This window comes from Amblyomma mixtum, chromosome 2, assembly GCF_055824585.1.
Source record: "Amblyomma mixtum isolate Tamu chromosome 2, ASM5582458v1, whole genome shotgun sequence".
In the NCBI taxonomy this organism is placed as follows: domain Eukaryota; kingdom Metazoa; phylum Arthropoda; class Arachnida; order Ixodida; family Ixodidae; genus Amblyomma; species Amblyomma mixtum.
In genome coordinates, this window is record NC_143013.1 from 102,179,152 (window position 1) to 102,200,460 (window position 21,309).

General features: G+C 45.1%; 2 protein-coding genes across 2 annotated transcripts in view; both read left to right on the forward strand.

Annotated features, from left to right (window-relative positions):
• LOC149360333 (uncharacterized) overlaps positions 1-258 on the forward strand; it is a 30,106-nt gene extending 29,848 nt beyond the window's left edge. The window contains exon 5 of the mRNA XM_089569250.1: positions 1-258. This exon is cut by the window's left edge and continues 45 nt beyond it. Coding sequence (XP_089425376.1) covers positions 1-92 — 92 coding nt within the window. The 3' untranslated portion in view covers positions 93-258.
• A 3,584-nt stretch (positions 259-3,842) lies between these two features.
• Positions 3,843-11,945, forward strand: LOC149360334 (thiol S-methyltransferase TMT1B-like). The gene is made up of 3 exons (XM_089569251.1): positions 3,843-4,237; positions 6,327-6,476; positions 11,228-11,945. Exons 1-3 carry the CDS (start codon positions 3,863-3,865, stop codon positions 11,459-11,461), a joined length of 759 nt encoding a protein of 252 aa, XP_089425377.1. The 5' UTR covers positions 3,843-3,862; the 3' UTR covers positions 11,462-11,945.
• Positions 11,946-21,309: the final 9,364 nt, after the last annotated feature.

Genomic DNA, 21,309 nt, shown 5'->3' on the forward strand with positions numbered 1-21,309 from the left:
AAAACTGCATCGACTACTTCGTGGACACATGTGGCGTCATCGTGCCTCCCCACAGCCGGGACCTGTGCCCTGATGGCGAAGGAGACTACTAGGATCAGAGACAGAGCCATGCACTGGCAGGCCGCATTGGTGCAATGGGCAGAGTTATCAGCAAGCAACTCTCGTATAATTCCTCTTTATGAAGACAGGCAGCCTGTTTCCATGTAGCGCTGAATACAGCTGCCTTACTTTTTAATAAAGTTTCATGGAGGCGTTGAAGGTGGTGTTCTGAAATTCGCATTAAATATTTTTGAAAAATACCTGCAATGTGGACATCTTACTTTAGTACCTTATAGCAAATAGCAGCAGCGAGCACCCACTCCTAGATTTCCAACAGGGTACGTTGTTGGGCGATTTTTTGACAATGTTTCAGGACTACAGTGGGAAGAACGGGACATGGAAGAAGAAAACATGCAGGGACACAACACAGCGTCGCGTTGTGTCTCTGCATGTTTCCTTCTTCCATGTACAATACATCACGCTGTAGTCATGGAATATAAATTCCCAGCAACACTACTGAGAGCATGTATGAAAACTTTTTTTCAAAATGAATCGCATTCGCCTCTAACTCCCAAAAAGCTCCAATGGCACTGTTTTCACCAAAGCACGCATACGTGTGATTCGGTACACCGCAAACAAGGCATAAGTTAAAATCAGCCCGGAGCGCACAAAAGCAAGAGAATTAGACGAGATGAAGTGAAATGTGACATCGTAAAGTTTATTTGAAATGTGTTGAGAGATTTTAACTCCACAGTTATGCGATGCGAAATAAAGAGCGAAATCATCATGAACTGAAGGAGTCGGATGCAGCACACTTCTGCAGCGTATGTGTCTGGTATCGGAGGCTTTTAACAGCACCCTAGAGCGGTTATACTATGGAGGCATTTTACTGAGGAGTAGTGATGCGCCAGTCTTCGCATCGTACTATTTAAGCAGCAACCAATAACTCATCGGTCCCTCATGACATCATCATGAACACGGAATTGGGTTCCCGACCCTTGCCACTACTTTGAGATTATGGTTATGATAACGTTGAATGAGAACAACGTAGAGGTCGCGAGCTTGCACGTCCTTTCCATGCAGAGCGGGCAGCCCTTTCAAAACTTTCTTTAGATAGTCTACAGCCTGTCCATAGACATTTGTCTACAAATTCTACAGAATTTCTATCGACAAATCCTATAGAAAGGGCATAGACAGTCAAAGGATTAATGACCATACACTTTTAGTATACTCTTTTGCAGTGGCAATGTGTAGACTGCGAATAGCCGAAAGAAAATAACTGTAGAAAGGAAATAGTGTGTACAAGAAGCATATGCAAAGTGTACTGACCATTTTAGTAAGGAGCGCGAGCAATACCTTAGTTAGACAGGCTGCTGAACCGTGGTTCAGTTTGCCTCAGTTAATGTCAACCACAGTTGTGTGCAGTTAGACGGAGAGCCTGACCGAGTTACGCCGGGAACCATGGCTAATACAAACGGAGGTTGGTCACCTCAGTCAGCCAAGCTGTCAAAATGGCTGTCACCATTTCGACTGAGCTCGCTGCAACATCGAGTGAAACAACCTCCGAGAAGCAATTAACTGGTCTACTGGCACTACAGAAGCTTCAATACACATCTGGGAGGAAAATCTGTCCGCTGTGCGGTCCAATATGTGCGATTCCTGGGTATACAACTCAATGGCGGAGTCTATGAAGGTGCGCTTGCCGGCAGGCGAAGGGCCGTACTCACCAAAGCAGATCCGGCAGAAGATCATCATCATCAGCCTGACTGCGCCCACTGCAGGGCAAAGGCCTCTCCCATGTCTCTCCAATTAACCCTGTCCTTCGCCAGCCGCGGCCACCATATTCCCACGAACTGTACTGGTGTAGATTACAAGCTATGTTGATGCTCTGTGAATGCTGGTGTATGGTGTTATGTATACGTATACATACAAACATGCACAAAGCCGCACGACAACCGCTGCTGCAGTGGTGACTCGTCCGGCGTGCATCTATAGAATGCACAACTAATTAGCTAACTGTCCTCTGTTGCACGCGAAGCGTTATACCCTGAACTCGACTCGCTTGAACTGTCTGCGTAGATATCTATAGTGGTAACATCGACAGTTGTGATGTTTCAATGTTTGATTGGCAGCATCACCTGGATCATCCCGTATGCTGGCGGAAATGATTTGCGCCAATCGCAAGCGGGACTGTTTCGTTTCTAATGTCCTATGGAGTGCATAGCATTGCGTACTGCCGCTTGGATTTGTTTAGTATTACGCGAACGTCGACCACGCTGCTTCTTCACGCCTACTACGGTGATATTCAGGGAAACTGGGGAATTTTCGCGCAACAACGAAGGTCGTCTCTCGTTCAAGCTAGTCTGGTATGTTATTTCCCAGCCTGTCAGCGTTAAAGCTTTCAACTGCCTTAACGTCGGCGACCGCGTGATAATAATAAATGTCTGAGAGGCTGTAATGGCTGATATTCATCTAATATTTTTTCTTTTAAAATTAACAAATACAAAATTAACACGGGAAGATGCGGATGTAGAAAATGACTTATTGCAGAGTGATGGCGGACGTGCTTCCGTGTGTTCGTCCCATGACTGACATCGCGGACACTGCCATATAGCTCAGCCAGTAAAACAAGCACTGCACATAATTGGCTTTTCAAGTCATTTTGAAAATTCGGTTGACTTTTTTTCATTAGCTTATAAAGGGCATCAGAATCGTTCGCATTGCTATTGTAGTAAAAGCTTGTATATTGCTCTGAATGATCTGGTATTAAAATTTTAACGCATTCTTTGGAGGGAGGTAAACCTTATGGCATCGAATTCCTGCAGAAGTCGTACTTTTCTCTGAATCATTTCCTCCGAGGTGATGTAAGTTTTTTATTTTTATTGTGCAAAATTTTCCTGCTTGCGTACACAGAGTCGGGGTTGAACAAACAAATGCTTATAAAGCATTTTGCTCAAGAGGGATGTATCACTGGCCCAAGGATCAAAAGTGCACTATGTAAAACCCCTTTGCAACTTCAGCTGCGTGTCATGTTTTGAAATATTTGGGGTGTATTATGGCGTATTTCTGCCTAAGAATTGGTACGTTACTCATCATTACCTATGGCTTGAAGTGCAGCAACCAGCGGTTCGCAGACACTCTGGCTCAATCGTATCTGATGCTTCTTTGAAAAGAAATAGCTTCCCCCGTAAACTAGAATAACTGTGGTGCCAGTATTGGCAGAAAACATTCATAAGGGCTTGCAAGAAGTGTTAGATCTCCCTGCGTAAAAATTACGGACACGCAAACAAAATTCACGCCACCGAGAAGGCGTGATGCGAAGTAGCCACATGTGCTATGGGGAGGACCCAGGATACTATAAAAAGTACACCCGTGTAACTTCGGAACGAATGAAGCAATAGCTACTAAATTTCAGTAATCTGTTTTTCTTTATAAGGGAGCAATATCTGCTAAAAATGAAGAAAATCCCTCCGTTAGATTTTTCTTGGTCCCTAATGGGTAAACTGCTAGTTTGTTTCAACGGAATTCACTTTACATGCCCTGCATTTCGTGGTACTGGCCGATAACCGGACAGCGACATTCTGCCAACCGGGCTAATAAGTAGATAAGTTCTTGTTTTCAGCGCTGTCGTTGCGGGACCGTGCAGCTGTTTGGTGGAATAGGATATAAAGACCGTAGAATTCGCAAAAAACATCGCTGTCAGGCGCCACTTGGGGCACTTGCCAACTGCCTGCTTTTACAAAAGAGGCAATCAACTTATCTCACCACTACGCAGCTAGCTTCAGCCTCGCACACATGTGGACAACGGGCGTGCTGGTCTGCAATGGCGCGTTTGCTCCAGCAGCTTGCGCGCCTGCTGCTGTTGCTGTCAGCGCAATTTCTTGGGCTGGTCCTTCTGTTCCCATTGCTGATGTCTCGCAAACTGCGCCAGCTCTACTTCGTCGCTTTCTACCGGCTTGTGGCAATCCTCCATGCGAATGCTTTAGCTGCGACGAGACGCGCTGCACTGAAGCCGCTCCAGTCACTGGAGTCTCATGACCTCGCACTGCGGCAGCTGGGCTCCCTCAGGGTGCTCGAGATTGGCGCGGGACTTGGGGGCAATTTCGAGCACGTGAAGCGCCCCATCAAGTACACCAACGTGGACCCCAACAAGGAGTTCGGCGCCGTTTTCTTGAAAGAGCTTAAATCTTTCCCCCAAGTAAGTCCACATCTCCAATATCGGCGAGGTATGACCATCCTGGTTCAAGTCATCAGGTATAATTATAATTTGTGTTATCACATGAAATGACGACAGATTCTGTTGCTGTCATGGTAGCGGCGGCCACATGGGCTTGCTTGAATTTTTGGCTTTCTATTTCAAAGTAACGGGATGCATGTCGTTACTAGTGTTAATACCTCTTTCGTGTGATATTGAAAAGGTGCCTAAAAATAAATGCGAAAATGCGAGGCCTATAAAGTTTCTTCAGTGCACACTGGTGCGAGATCTTTCTTTCAACTTGTGAAAAATTGGAAGTTGGTTTTTGAGGAAAGGAAATGGCGCAGTATCGGTCTCACATCCCGATGAACATCTGAACCGCGCTGTAAGGGCAGGGAGGAAGGTTTGAGTGTTTTTTCCACAACAAAATACAGTCATTTGACATCTGATTTCAGCCAGAAAGCCAGGCAACAAGCGCTCAAAATACGGCTCCGATTTTGTTGAGATAAATATTGAAATGAGTTTAAAGTGCACCTTAATGCTGTTATCAGCTGTCAGGAGAAAAAATTTGTACACTGATATATCTTTCCAATAGAGAAAAAGGGTATCTACGTGATAAAATCGGTAAAGTGCGTGCAACATACGAAGGTGCCTGTTTTGAGGTATGATTTTATAGTGGGGCTTTGCTTCAGGGCCCTGATAGACGAATGCAAAATTGTTTGCGGGTTACATGTACCTACAAAAGAGCTACAGCATCAGGTTCATCATACATGCCTTGTATTCTGAAGCAGGAAGAACTTTACGTTATAGACATAACTACGTAACATTATTTCACTGACATGTTTATGCTTATTCATCAAGTCCTTGCTCTGCTGTCTGCTGGGTGCCTAAACGTCACCTTATATGACACCACATCTAAAGCCCTAAACTCTAAGACGAGTGTTACTATTTCCTTACGCGTCGCCGGAACATATGCGTGTTTCGTTGTTAAAGACACTACCTGATCATGAATTCACGATTACTGGTACCTGGAAGGCGTCGTAACCTGCATACAATTTGTCGCATTATGAAAATTTGTGCTCCTCAATTGGTCAGCGGGCGAAGCGATCTAAGCAGCGTGCTGGTGGCCCGTGTAAATAAGCCGATGTTCTCTCGAGTGTGTGATGCAAGGGTAGGCGTCGAAATTCGACGCCGAACGCTGTTAGTACCTGGGAATATCCTATTTAATATTTGTTTTTATTCTCTGCATATATGGGCCCGACCTATATTTAAGCGATGCCACTGTGAATTATTTTTGGGCACTCTCATCACAGCCTCTGCCATTGTCCGTATGGATGTGCGTCAGTTCAGAAAAGGCGAAAGACAGCAGCTGCTTTCTTAACCTCTCGCCTGCAGGTTGGCAAATCTCTCATTAAAGAATCACGGCACTGTTTGTATCGCCTTGAGAATCTAGGCGTCATACGAAAAATACATTCTAAATAGGAAAGACCTAGTATCAGCCCGGCGGTGATGCTGTGAGCTCACAGGAAAAAAGAATGAATATCCACGATTTAAAATAAATGACCTATTCTAATCACTCTACGGTATACGGGAAGACGCTGGGAGTTTGAACCTCCTGAAGCATGAACTTAATATGTGCGAGCTGCTGTATTGTGCTCTTAATTTTCATATCTTAACAATCTTAGGGCAGGCATTTTTTTATATCTGCTTCAGATGACATAATAAGTCATGCCTGCACCCTAGAGAAAAACACTTGCAGTATTATTAGTCTTTCTTTTACATCCGTCATATTATTTGCAGTTACAGTGTTATTTTAATTGTATTGTTTTACATTAGTCATATAATCTTACATTTACAGTATCGTTGCTTTTATTTATATCAGTTCACAGTTTTGTTATTAAGTGTTCTATTTCCGCAGTGGAGTCCTACGGAATCATTCCCTTTCTAGTACGTGTACCCGTATAGTACACGGGCGTTTTCACACCCATTTCTCCAACCTGGGTGGAAAACGGTGAAAAAACGGTGGAAAAGTCACGTACGCTTGCAGTGCGCCCGTCGGTATAGCTTCCTCATTTTATGTTTTGCTTTGTAGGTTGAATTGGAGCGTTGGTGTCGTGGTTACGGGGAAGACATGAGTGAGCTTGCAGATGGCCACTTCGACGCAGTTATTTTCACGTATCTGCTGTGCTCGGTTAAAAGCGGAGAAAAGATTCTGGAAGAAGTCAGAAGAGTGCTTGTCAAAGTGCGTAGTTTTTCATTTTCATGCTGATGTTAACATTTATGCAATGTATTTTGCTTCCATTCTCGGCAAAATAATGAGAACTGCTAGAAAACTACAGCGGCCCTGAAGCTTTATATGAGGCGGAGATTCAAGCTGATCATAGAGCTGTACATATTGTCACGTTGTAGTGACGGCAGTCCAGCGGTCAGGAAGACACCAGAAATACTTGCAAATGAAGCTCTTTATTTGGGCTGACTTGCGCCCGGAAAAGAACTGAATCACTCGGGGACGGCGTAAGCAACAAGCGTGCACGTCGGTCGTCGAACTACGAATGCGGGCTGCTCGAGGCATCGTTCAATTTAAAGCCGGCAAGGAAATTTCGAGATAACAGGTCGAGATCGTCTAGAGTAATCTGGAAACACGTAGATGCAGCTCGGCATGGCTGTGATCAATCGAGATTAGTCCGGTCGCTTCTCGCGTCACGAACACAAATGATAACACCCCTTTCCTGCTGCCTTGCGCGAACGAACGGGCACTACAATGCTACGTGGCAATATGTGAAACTCTATTAACTTTCCATCCGAATGGTATGCAGAGAAAAGAAATTTCACCATAATATAGCCAGGGCAAGGTTCGAATCAGCGACACCACAAACATCTTAGCTTTGTTTCTCGACGCCTTAGAACCACTCGGCCAACTCCGAAGCCTCTCTTGCTGTGTGTTCTCACTTGCTACTCCCTTGAGCTGTGCGTTATAGATTGTCGCCGTTCACACTTTTGTTCAGGCGCGGCAAATGTTTGTTAACGCCGCTGATGTGTGCTCCAGCACTGCGCTGAATGCGCTTCTGAGCACTACAACCAGACGCGGCTGAACGCGGCTATACCTAAAGCACGGAAATCTGTTGAAGATGCAGCAAACACTGTCAAGCTGGGAGAAGCCGCTGTGGCGGGGAACCACACACGAACAGAGGCACCGGGTTGCTAGCGGTACAATGGTCAGATTCCTCGAAAACTAGGCATCAAGTGTAGTTTAGTCTTGGGCTTTGCCATCGACAGATTGAGCCGCATATGGAGCCCAATAGCATGCAGGCAACCTGTGGTGCCTAAATATTTTCCCTCCTGTTTATCAGATTATCAGATGAAAATTACGAGGAACTTTAGCGGCTAAAGTGCTGAAAGGCGAAAGCCTGAGTGCTGCATTCTGCTACGCGATTGTTCACTTCACATTTTGTTGGTGCATTAATTAACTGCCAATTAACGACGCTTAAGCTTCGCCTTTAGGAGTGGAACGCGACAGCGTGTTGTACAGCTGCCACTGAGTCCATTGAACGCCACCACCCGTTCGGCGCGACGCCTTGCCCTTTGAACGCAACGCTTTTTAAGGAAAGTAAATGGCGCAGTAATTCTCTGTCGTCTCGGTGACACCTGAGCCGCACTGTACAGGAAGGGAGGAAGTGGAGTGAAAGAAGAAAGAGGGACCGTAGTGAAGAGAATGAAAATTGTATTTGAGGAAAGGAAATTACGCATTAACTGTCTCGCATATCTCAGTAGACACTAGTCGAAAATTGTATTTGACGAAAGAAAGTTGCGCAGTAACTGTGTCACATATTTCGGTGGACACCCGTCAAAATTCGCGCGTGGCGACATCACGACAATTTGGACCAATCTGAAACGCGGACAAATACGCCTTGCTCGTCAGTAAATTGGTTTTTGAGGAAAGGAAATGTATCTGTCTCGCATATCTCGGTGCACTCCTGAACCTCGCCGTAACTGGAAGAGAGGAAGATGGGAGTGAACGAAGACACCGTATTCACCAGACGCGCCTTTGTTCATTCCAAACCATCGAGCTGGCATGGCCGACTGGTAGCGTGCTCGACTCGCACTCCGGAGGCCGGGGTTCGATTCCCAAGCTCGGCCAATTTCTTACTCGGTTTTATTTATTTATCTGGTCTGACTAGAAAGGTTAATTGGACTAATTGGGTGAAGTAAGCAGTTAACTAAACTCAAACTAACTTGGAGCATCACTATACGATCCCTTTAATTGGTTGCATGGTTAGTAGTCAAAGTACAATTGGCCCCGTTTGAAATTCGCGCACTGGGACGTTACGACCGTTTCGACCAACTGAAAAGCATGACATTTCTTGTCGACAGCTCCTGCTTACAACGATGAGGCATTAAAGGCTTCCGCCTTAAAAATTACACGGTAATGTAGAGGGAGCAAACAAATATTGATATTGTGCTGTAGAAGAAAATTCATCATTATGCTAACTTAATGGTGAAATGTTCTTGTGGAGTTTGCTTTTGTTTTCCTTAACTGCACGTTGACAAGCGCCTGGTAGCATATGCATAGGAAACATGCAGCATTGTTGTTCTCTTCGGAAGAGATGTAAAGAAGATATATGCGGCGGTAGAATGCCCTGCTTTCGTGCTAACAATCGTCGGCGCCAACCTGTGTCGTCAACGTGCGACCGCAGGTCAGTGGTCCATGCAGTTTTTTGTTCAAGCACGAAAGCAGCCGTCTGTTTTTTATGTAACGGACAAAAAAGAGGTCCTCGTGTCACGACAGCTGGCAACAGAAAAATCAAGCCATTCGTAGTATGCCAGAACACAACCATCATTTAAGATGTTGCTGCTGTGCACCGCTGAACAACCAAGGGGTGAGCGACCTGCATGCCGCAGTTATTAGCTCCGCTCTTGGCTGCAACTGTTATTCTCAGCCGTCGCCAATCTCAGCGAGACATGAGATGGCTTCCACGCATGGCTGCGCACTACGCACAGGCTTCTTTGCACTTCCGTATTCTAATTCACCTCTATATTGTAGAGTAGGGACACTACAAACTAGTTTGGATCACCAGTCTGCGTTGCTGGGCGTGTTGATGACTGAAAATTCTGCTGACTGCATATTATGGAGTCACTGCTGCTCAGTGCTGTAGAGAGTTCGTGGCTAGTTACGTGAAACCTGCGGCCAAAAAGGCAATTGAACGTATGCATAAGCACCACACCGCCGTTATAGGCGGTGTTTATCAAGTCTCCAAATTGTTAAGGCATGTTCCCCTGAAAGTTCGCGCACTGGTTTAGAAAGGTGAACTTTCCTGGGCTTTTAATGGCGGAGCGCATCAAAGGGCCCAAAAATGATTTTTTTTGCCGGCTGCACGAATGTCATCTACATTGTTTTGTTTACGTGTGGGACGTCCAATGTTCGTAAAACGGTGCGAAGTGTCACTGATCGCCTCGGAAAAAGCGCTCGTCTCTGAAAGCAGCTGACCCCAAAACTGCAACCTGGAACTGTAATGTGAATCTGTATGCGGTGTGTTAATGCGGTTCCCAATTTTCTACGAGGGAAATTTTCGAGGCCTACACTTGCGCACATAAGGGACCATATTGTGCTAGCAATACCTCTCTTACCCTGTCGCACCACGCAGTGGCCATATTAGTCGTTAATGTGTTTTGCGTTTTGCTATTGCTTTTTTTCATTTGTGTACATGCACTTTTCACATTTACTTAAACGCGCTCACCATAAAAATCTATCCAGTCGATCCTCAGCGCTTGTGTGTGTGTCATCGTCTCATTGTGTTGACTTTTTGTGCGCTCTTATTCGGTCTCACTGCCTGGAAATCTGTGAAATTAAGTCCAGACGGACGTATCGGAGCCTCATTAGCTGCATGTAAACGCGGACCGAAGTAGGTAGTACGGACTTTTTTTCAAAAGTAAACACAGGTCCGATCGGATAACGGCGTCGGTATCAATTAGTGCTTCCAGAAGCCTTCCTTGAACTTCTACAAGCATCATATTGGACGGGCCTGGAGGAGGACTTGCAGGATGAGGTCGCAGTGCAGAAAGAGTCGACAAGTTGTGCTGCACAGGTTCAAAACGGGATGACAGGAAAGGTGTTGTCGCAGCAACTTGAGCATGCGTCGGGACGCAGTGAGAGACAGGGGGATCTTGATTAATGGGCCACGTAAAGAAGGCCAGCTCATCGTTGATTATGTCACCCAAACTGGAGAGAGGAGGTGGAGTTGGGAAACTGGCGGCAGATGATGAAATGGCGCCAGAGAGTTCTTCGCGGATTATAGAGCGAATTAGCGTGCGCAATTCTGCATCGGTCGAGGGGCGAGGATCCCACGTTTCTTTAAGCCAATTTGACTGCAGGTCTTGAAGACCATGGCAGGTGGTACGAATGTGTTGTATCTAGGAAGAGTTTCGTGCAGCTAGAGCCGTGAAGAAGAACGAGCCGATGCCTTTCAGGGCATGGCGAACGCAGTCGGCTTCAGGCATGGCCTTGTTCACACGACCGCAGAGAGCAAGGACGTCCTAATTGTACGGTGTGTAAGACTCGCCTGGCAGCAGTACGAGAGTGTTCGAATTCTTTTTTTGTAGACGGCAGGGCCAGCGCCGACGGTACCAAAGATATGGCGAATCTGCTAGAAGAGTACATTATTATGTGATATTTTCGGGCAGACTTTATTGGATGCCATCTACATGGTAAATCACTGCGTCAACCAGCGAGTAGATACAAAGCACTAAGCTGGTAATGTTTACATCAATTTTGAGTGTTTAAAAGTTATCTGCTCACTCCACAGTTTTTAAAACAACGTCTATTTCCAAACTGAATTTCATTAATATTTTCTATTTGGCTTTTGTACAATTTTATGTTGTGCATAATAGCGAGTTTAGTGACTAAGAGTATCTGCAGTATACAGTTGAGTGTGTCTTATGCCTTACATATTGCTTGAGGCTGAATTTGTGCAAAAATCGATTCTCTTACTTTTCCAGGGCGGACATCTAATCTTCCTGGAACACGTGGCCTTCCCCAAGGGCACATGGCAGAGGCTGCTGCAGGACCTTATGACTCCGCTATGGAGACTCACTTGCTGCAACTGTCACCTGAACAGAAACTCTGTCGAGCTTATAGAAGGGGCCGGTTTCTCGAGCGTCACTACATACTACGTATATCCGGATGTTAACACTGTATGGATGCGTCAAGCGTATGGGACAGCTACCACCTGAGGTGTTGGTAAATTTATGATTGTGGTTGTAATTTCAGTGCCTTGCTATTTACACATAAAGATTTGCTCCAGAGAGACGGGCTATAAGGCCCTGTTTCGTGAGATCGCAGCCCAGGCCACCGTCTGCACAGAACAAGGAATGCGCCTTTGAATACAGAGTGCAAGTGGCGCGGAGGAACAGGTGCTGCCCGTTGGCTTGCGCCAGGAGCCTCCGAGGTTTAGCATCTTCGTTGTTTTCGCCATTATGAGCGCATAATCCGATGGGATGGAGTGACATGCAAAAAATAATGAAATTGTAACGACCAGGTCAAGCAAGAACAGAATGAACGTTTATTGATAGCAGCTGCTCGGTTTCATAAGGGCAGGTCGATGTAGGCACGTGTTCGCGTCAACGGCAGCGGTCGGTTCGGGATGGGCTGGCACGCACAGCGCATGCGTATCATGTATGATACATCACCGTGCGGTGGTCCAGGGACCCAAGGGGGGTCTAAACACACTTGCCGTAATAAAGTTTTTTTCTCTCTCTCTCTCTTCCCTTGTTTATTGATTGTTGGGAATGCGTCACGAATTCACTTGGTTGAAGTTGTGATCGTAATAAAGCCTCTTTGGCGGCCTCCTGCTTCTGGTGGACCGCCTCACCGCTGGTGTAGAGTGTCCGTCCGTAGATGGCGCAGCAGCTACTCTTCTTGGACTGGGCCCCTGCTCGTCGACGGGCTCGCACTCACTCTCGGACTCGTCACTTCAGAGTGCGTTGCTCTAGAAGGGTTCCAACGTCGCATTTAGATGCTTGCGGTTGCGGCGAAGCAGCTTGTTATCTTCGGTAAGCACCCGGTATGACCGCGGCGCTACCGGCCCCAGTACTTGCGCTTTGCGACTCCACTGTTTGTGACGAATCCTAACAAATTCTCCTTTCAGGAGGGCCGGTAGGGATTTTGCGCCGGTGTCCAGCGGCTTGCGTATCATGCACGATACAGAAATAATGCAACATTCATTCAAGAATCAGCAAAAGCTGTGCCGCATAAGCGCGCAGTGAAGTTTGTTTGCGCTTTCCTGTGTTTTCTCAACATACGTATGTGTGGGCACAGACTTGGGGATGCTTTCGGAAAGTGCGTTTGCAGGCAACATCTCTAGTTGTTTGTGTTCAAGCCCCTAATATTTGAGGGCTCTGACCTCTCGATTACCTACAGCGTCGGAGAAGCCTTTTGAGGAGTTCGACGGCGTCTTAATACTGCACGTCCCGCCCATCGATGACACAGGTTGCACGAAGCGCGGGCGTAGGGTACATGCAGGATTTTATCATAGTGTGATAGGTTAGTGCGCACCCAACCCAATGACGACAGAGTTCAGCGCTCCCAGCTTTCACCCACAAGCATGGGCTGTTGTTCGCTTGCAATTTGGGACACGTCGCATACAAAAATCTCACTGTAAATCCGCATGGAGTATTGAACCTCTTATGTGGCACGGTCTCAGAGGCGATGGCGTACTGGGCTTTGTGCATGAGCAAACTTTTGAGGCGCGCGTGGCATGGACAATCAAAAGCGCCAAGCTTGCGAAGACCCAGCTGGTTGTGCCGCCGAGGTCGAAATGAAGAGAGCGCGATGACCTACGCGACGCCGATAAGAGGGCCAACGACATCACCGCGAAGACCTAGAAGCGCATGCCTCGCAAGTAGAGGGAAGGCGGTTTCAATGGAGACTTCGCAGTGAGTGCTGCGGAAGCCTAGGCAATGAAACCTACTTGCGAAGATTCTGCATTGCGTGCCACCAAAGTGGGTACTAAAATCAATTAAAGGTAAGTGAAAGCCGAAGGAGCAATCAAGGCATTCACAGGTGAATTCTGGAGGCCTGTGTATATGAACTCGATTGAGTCGAGTCTAGTTTGCTTGTCGGGTAAAAAAACCAGTTGTCGGGTTGATGCAAACGCTGTCGGGTCGAGCAAAACAAGCCGGAGAGCGAGTAGGGTTAACTCGCCTGCAGGGGGTAGGTTAATTACTCGCCTTTCTGAAAGCTTCAAGCCGAAGAGTCAGGCTAGTGGGAGGGGAGAGGATAAATGCCAACCTGTTTTCCGCCTGCGCCGTCGTGCCTTCGAGACAGCGGTGCCGTGTCCCAATTGTGGAGGCTGTCACTGCCCTTCCCCGCTGCGCTGCTCGACCCTTGGTGTCGCTTCAGTTTAACCGGTTTTGTCTCGATAGAACCTAATTCATGTAAACACACAGTCGTCGAGTTGGCCTTACCTTGCTCAACTCGACCCCTGACTGGACCCGCCGCTCTCGGGTTCATGTAAACGAGGCTTGGGGAATTCGGTTGCTTGATTCGCTGTCGCAAAAAGCCTTCCGTCAGCTGTGAACGCCGTGAAGTGAAAATCTCAGAAAAGCAGGTCCATGAATATTACTACTTCATTTCAACATTGAAGTGGCACTGTGGCGAAAGAACGTCATTCCTAACAGCTTTTGTCGTCTGCACGAGGAGGACTTAAAAGATTAGGAGGACGCTTAAGCTTCACCTTAAGAGTAGACGCGATGGCCCCTTCTGCTGATTTCTTTTGCATTTTTTATTCCTTTTCTTTCACATTTCTCCCCAATAACCAATATTGCTTACTAAGCATGCTTATTCCAGTTTTTATCCCGTTGTATTGTTTTGTAGCATTGTTGTTTTCTCTCATGAATCCCCGTTATGTAATGCCCACGAGGGCCTTTAAAGCATCGAAATAAATAAATAAATATCACATTACTTCCCAATTACTTATCACAATGCCAATTACAAATTACAACCCACAATTATCGATTAATAATCACCAATAATTATGCAGGTTACACTTCAGGACAAAGTGCATCAGTACATACTCATACAAATACAATTTCTTTCAATACAACGAAGCAGCGGAACACCGCCATTTCATTCTGCACAATTTCTGACGCCTAATTAGCATATCTATTTTTGACATTAATTTTGCAATTACTGTAACAGCAGTACACACCCAAACACACGTTAGCAACGCAATAACCTTTTCTCTTCTCATTCCTTTTCTTTCTCACTTCTCACGGCAACTCCAGTTGCAGCCGTAGTTCATCGGCACATCGTTCTCGACAAACCCGATGCCACAAACGCCAGCACAGTATCCGCGCCGAACAAACGGGCAGCAAGCCGCAAGCTTCGTGGAGAACGCGCCGTGGATGGGCGCTGCGTTGTTCGCCGCTCACCTGCGTCCCCGCACGGCCCCACTGCGCCCAAACGAGAGGAGCGGGAGGCGCTGGCGTAGCTCTCTATATCATTGCCGGCCTTTTAGTTGTGTGGTGTTTTATTGCGTAAGCAATATTACGACAGGTTTCAGCCCTTCGCGTCGGGGCGGCCGCGAGGCACGTTTGACCTTGAAGGGCAGCGCGAGGCGCGGCGCACTACAGCTGTAGACGCGCCGCTGCCGAGTGGAGACGCTGCCCTCGCCGCTCTCTTGCCAGCTCTGGAGTGTGGAGAGAGACTGGAGAACGGGGGTGGGGGGGGGGGTTAAAATGCGTCCGCCCGCTTGCCGGCTCCGTCGTTATGCCGCCTGATAGAAAGGGAGGCAGGAAACGACAACGGGGTTCGCAGACAGATGAAGAACGCGAACAGCGCCTTGCTAAGCGGCGCGCTCAAGACGCTGCTAGGCGGGCGCACCACGCCTCTATCGAAACCGAAGCGTCTCTACATCCGGTGATGATCCCCGATGGAGCGCTATGGATGCTTACGCAACCTACCAGGTTTAACCAAAGCTAATCCCCAGCAAATTTTTTTCTATCAAGTTTGTGCCACGTAGCGCCTACCTTGGTGCACACACACACACGCACACGCACACGCACACCCCCCCCCCCCCACACACACACACACACACGCGCGCGCGCGCGCGCGCACACACACACACACACACACACTCACACTCACACGCACACGCACACGCACACACACACACACACACACACTCACACACACACACACACACGCACACGCACACGCACACGCACACGCACACACACACGCACGCACGCACGCACGCAGGCACGCACACACACACATCCTTTGTGTACATGAGGATGTAAAAGAAATACCATGAAAGAAAAAAAAAACTGCCGTAGTGGAGTGGTTAGCTAGGCAATTTTTAGGCTGGAAAGAAGACCAGCCTCACACTTCCTTGTGCACACTACACCGTTTTTTAATAACCTTGTAGTATTTGCTATAGACTACATATTCTTACATAAATTATCGCTCGAAGTATTTTCTGAGACAGACCACCAAATAACCCTTAGCAATACTTTCGCCACGAAAGAGAGCTAATACAACTTGAGACATGAAACAGTTTCTGTGGCTCAAATACGCACTAACTACCGAACACAGGCTTCGAATTTTCAAACACCTGCAATAACAAACAATTCCCCTAGTGTCCTAGAGAAGGTGGAACGTGTCATTCTATGGCGAGTTTTAAAAAAAAGTGTAAAGAATTATTGTTCGCAAAACTCATCTACCTGACATCCTCATATATGTTTAGTTTTATTTTCGCTAATAGGGTTTGACAAATACTTTTGTTTGGTTTAATTGGAATTACTTACTAGATCACTGCGTTTTCAGAGGCTGTTTACTGTGTTTTTCTCTCATTTTTTAATGAATTTGCTACTTGCTGTTTTGTTATTTTTTCCTTCCTTATTTATTTTTTCCGAGCGTATAAATGCTTCGGGTGTTGGGGCCGTTGTCATGCAAGAAATATTGCCTTTTGCCATAGCACCTGAGACCACTTTATGTCTCAAAGAACTAATGAAATTCAATTCAATCCAACAGCTATTTTTATTCCTAGCAGAGGTGGATCAGTGGCAAATGGCTGCGCAAGCAGAAAATGTGTGAAGAGGTTACATTTTCTCGCACTGTTAACGTGAATACGGCTAAATTCTTTGAAGTTTTTTCTTGTACTTTGAAATGAAGCGTTGGTTCCATTCTAACGAGAATGACAAAAATGAGAAAGGGGATCGACACTCCATGCAGTCATTACTACCAGCGCTTTGGGCTCGGCCGAAAGCGCGAAAATATTCTGGAGGATTGAAACAGCACTAGTAAAACAACGTACAAGTAAGCTAAACTGGGCTAGTCGGAACAATTGCATCTTAGAAAAACGTAGCGCGAAAACGAGACGCAGAAAAGTTGAAGACAGGACACGAGCGCTATGTCCTCTCTTCACCTTTTCTGTGTCTCGTTTTTTTTGCGTTACGTTTTTCTAAGATGTAAAATTACGTATTTTTTTTCACGTCGATATTAGGTGTGAAATTGTTTTTGCTTCCGTCATCCTCCAAGTAATGCGAACATCGCCAGAAAAAGCCGCGACAAACCAGAAGCCGTCCAAAATGACAACCTTCAAGCTGAGCATGCAGCGTAATTTTTCGTCTAAATGGCATCCGGCAGAAACAAACTTCACGATGTTGCTTCCAAGAGCGGGATGTGGCCAGGCAGCGCAGCCATGCCAGTGTCGTATTTCGCTGCCTTAGAGCACTCGGCCAACGCCGCAGGCTCTCTTGCTGCGTTTTCTAAGTGGTAGCCTGTCTGACTTTGTTGTAAACGTTGTATTCGCCATTGTTCGTTCGTTAATGCTTTCTGGCAAAATATCGCATACAGCTCACACATTTTCACCTGCGCGAGTACATTCAAGCAAGGTAGAGGAGGAAAGGAAAGAACGCTCCTGTCCGCCTCTGCTTTCCTCGCGGTGCTCAAAATATGATCCAATGCCACGTTTCCCAACAGCTTCTGATATACAGCAATGCACGTGATGTTCTGTGGCTCCTATGGATGGCTGCATGTACTAACTGGTAATGTTCACATTTTATTTGTCCCGAGGCTCAAATCTACACTTTGCATTCACCACCTTTACCTCGTTAAGAATCAGTCCCATTCAAGATATTTTAGACTATTTACCCCAAAAAATCCGGGACTCAGTTACATCGGCAAAGCTTTGTTAAAAATATTATACATCCGTGTGCTGCCTCCTGTAGTTTGTTTTGGAAAGCGGTCAGTGTCCAAACACTTTCCTTTTCTTTCGCATACTACCGGAGTGCGCCCGCATTACAATAGATGAATGCTGCATCTGTATTGTAAACAGTGTAGTAAAATGGTGTGTAGTAAAGAACGCTTCACAGACTTCAAAGCAAAACGTTACTTCTGCCGGTGGTGTACATGTGTGCATGCGCACTTTTCATCATTCGGAGACATTGCTGGCTTCAATATAAACGTACAGGGTGTCAGAGCTAACTTTAGCAACGGTTTAAAAATATGCCGCGGCACTCTAAGACGATGCGGCCAAATGTATGTTGCTCGCTATGGCATGGGGCAAGTTACGCTATTTTTTGTATTGTGTTTAATTGCTAATTAGTCGAGTTTAGGGAACCAACCTCACAAGCAATGAATATAAACGGAAAATTCAAATTGAAAGGAATAGAAAAGTATGTAAATATCCATTTCAACTATTTTACATCTTTTGCATATTTGTTTTTTTCGCTCACTCTCCACGAAATCGAAAAAAAAAATACCGCGTGAGATGTCCGCTTGGATGCCGCGATTGCGGCCCTCTTAAACCTGGCGCATAGTAACGAACAGATCATGAAACACAGTGTTCTGTCGCCAGGAGTGCTATGCTACCCTCGCGGCGGTTCGTGATAGCGATAAGCAGACACAGCCCTTGCCGCTTGTGCTGGCGTAAATCGCACTGCCACCGGAAAAATAAAATTAACATCTTTAAATAAAAGGCACATGACATTCCGTGGACAAAATCTTCATCCGATAATATTCCGTAAATCTTTATCAGTTCCTTTTTCTAAACATTAGCCGGTGTTTACACATTTATGAAGCACAAAAAAATACTCCACGGTAAGTTGTAAGTATTTCATTAACAAAATCTCATAGCTTTGTCTTTCAAATGCTGTTTTTAATATATTCCCACAGTGATTAGTCTACAGTAGTGTATTCTTGTCTCGGGTACCACGACAAGAGCACAGAATACATGTTATGACAAAAAGAAGAGTGCAGTGACAAACAAAAAAACTACGTGCACAGAAAGCATATCGCCCAACTCTTTAATAGGTTTGAGATATTAGCCAGCAGTGATGTTATGTGTAAAACATTTCGCATTAAACGTGCGCGACCGTTCGAAGTCTGCTCTAGCTGTGTTCTTTCGAGCGTTAAGTATTTTCAGGAACATAGTTGTCGACACATGATCTGTCAAAAGTAAAAAGTGCGTATAAGCAATGGCACACAGACCCTCATTTATTCAATCATCGATCGTTTTATAGGGATATTAGAGAAAAGTTATGGGCAGTGTTTCTGTAATTACTTCTCCGAAATGGTGATTCAGATATTTTCTTGCCTTGAAAAATAATCCCTTCATACTACAACTAAACTATTTCAGTGTAAATGTTTTATTCCTTGACCTTCTCAATTATGGATTTTATAACTTTTCTTATCTCTGCCTGTTTGTTTGATATATTGATGAATTATCTGCGCCAAATTGTGACCATATTGGTTGCTTGAGGTTAGTTGTGCACAGATTTCAATTTATGACCATACTTTTCATGTAAATGTGTGCTGTAGTATGCAAAATTGCTTTCAATGTATCAATCAATCAATCAATCAATCAATCAATCAATCAATCAATCAATCAATCAATCAATCAATCAATCAATCAATCAAACCTGTTTTATTTAAACGGCTAGTGAAAAATGCATGCGAATCATCTGGGCCCTCAGCCTTCCTGGCTAGATTGGGGTCCATGCAGGAAGTGCAAAAAATAATTACAGCTAGACAAATCAGTACAGCTAGACAAATTCATGTGCAGCAGTTATGCGACGGTTATATACAAAGAAACGCGAAGTACTCAAGAAATTATACAATAGTTCGGAGGACAAAAACGATTGAAGGCATTAAATAAAAACACTGAGTTAAACTGGAGTCCAATATTGCTGGCTCCGAAATTTTTTTTTTACTTCGGTGATTGACAACTGACCTATTTTTAAGTTAGCAGGAAGTTGGTTCCAAATTTTAGCACCGGCATAGGCAATAGTTCTATGACCTTACACATCACTAACAACAAGAAGGTTACAACGACAATACAAAAAATTCTAGTTGGACGAGATGGAGTGGATAGTGGGCTGTTATGGTTTAGTATGTGTATAACCGCATAAGCTAGTTTGAAATCCCGTATTGTAAAGAAAGGTGTAATGCCTAGGTCCCAAAAGAGGGGAGATGATCTATCTGTGTGTTTACTATGTGTTAATATATGAAGGGCTCTTTTTGTAAATGTGCTATTTTATTTAAGTACGTCTTATACATAAGTCTCCAGGACTGTACCCTTTAAGTCATATTGTTTTGAAAAAGACATTAATCCAAAATTTTTAATGTGCGAAGCTAGAGATTTCTAGGACAACACCTGTGTGGGTGTTAGTGCTTGTCTTGCATTTTGGTAACTCCGTTCCTCTTTTGCAAAATTTTCGACGTTATTTTGTTAGCTCTTGCTCGGTGAAAAAAAAAAGAGCCGGCGAGTATAGTTGGGAAGATACCCGGCCGATGATCCGCAATATGCCCAAGTTCAGCTTCCGTCGTCATACCTTTTGCTGTGTAGAGGGGAGAGTATCCATATATCCATATACATGCTGTCTGGAGGCGTCATCACTAATGCAAGAAAAAGTGCTGTTTCCTTAATAGACTCTTAAAAATTACCTAATGCAAGTGACAAGAGCGCCAATCAGTACCCTTTGAAGCGAACGTTTTGATTACCACCGTGAAGGCCATGATCACAGTCGGGTCAGTGGCTCGGCCTCATGTGTGTTGTCTTGTATACAGAAGTAATATGGCTCGTGTTTATTTATTAAAATTTCCGTCGTGGCTTCTTAGCGAGTGAGTTGCGGTTTTGTTTAAGAGGTGAGTGATGAGCCATGATAATTTCGTTTCTTTTAGAGCCGACGACCCTTCCCGTACCGATTAATTACTGTACTAATGGATAATTATGAGTACTTGCTTTGTGATCGAAACATGCTCACGTCCTGTGTTTTAAATAATGTAAAAGTGTTGATTTAACCTTCAGGATAGTTACTTTATTTGCAGATGTTCAGTGCCATGCTGACTGAGCTGCATTTAATTTCACCGGGTCACGAAAGGGCTGTCATAACATCTTGAATTAAAAGGAACGTCCAGGCCGCCACCATGTTGCCCGTTTGCAATGTGGTATCGTAATTCGTGTACGCTGGCTTCGCAGAAAATACGCTGAGAGAATATATCATCAGAGCTTGGCACTGCGAAGCCGCCCTAAACACTCCACAGGAAAATATGTGCAGGCCAGTACTAGTACTACTGCCAGCCTACATCACTAAAAAGGTATATTAGGAAAATGTGCTGTGAATGTGTTCGTTTATTTGGTAATGCTAAGTGACAAAAGTCCATCAACTGATCAATGAAAACATGTATCTCGTTTCATTTATTACTACACTTCTTAGATATCTGCCTGATATTAATTGCATGTAGCCGAATATTGGTACCTTGATTTATATTTAGAGTTATACATTTGCGTCTATTGTAAAAAGCTTTATAATTAAAAAGTGTGTACCGAACTCTGTTTCTCCTCTTCTCGTGTGTTGTACCTCGGTGACGCTTTGAAAAGACTTGCAAGCTATTTTCCCCTAGCTTTTTGTGATGCCTTAATTCTTGGGTAAGTTCTACGCGTTTTGCTTGATCTGTAAGTCTTTAGTTTATATAATCAGTAATAGATGTGTTTCTTTTGTTGATGCTCTTACAAGTGTTGGGAGTTATGTATAGCATTCTGTATACTAACTTACTGTGTTTATTTTGGTATATT

Coding starts and splice junctions, on each gene's coding strand:
- LOC149360334 (XM_089569251.1), top strand. CDS start 3,863: ATGGCGCGTTTGCTCCAGCAGCTTGCGCGCCTGCTGCTGTTGCTGTCA. Junction 4,238..6,326: donor AGCTTAAATCTTTCCCCCAA/GTAAGTCCACAT, acceptor TTTGCTTTGTAG/GTTGAATTGGAGCGTTGGTG. Junction 6,477..11,227: donor TCAGAAGAGTGCTTGTCAAA/GTGCGTAGTTTT, acceptor TTACTTTTCCAG/GGCGGACATCTAATCTTCCT.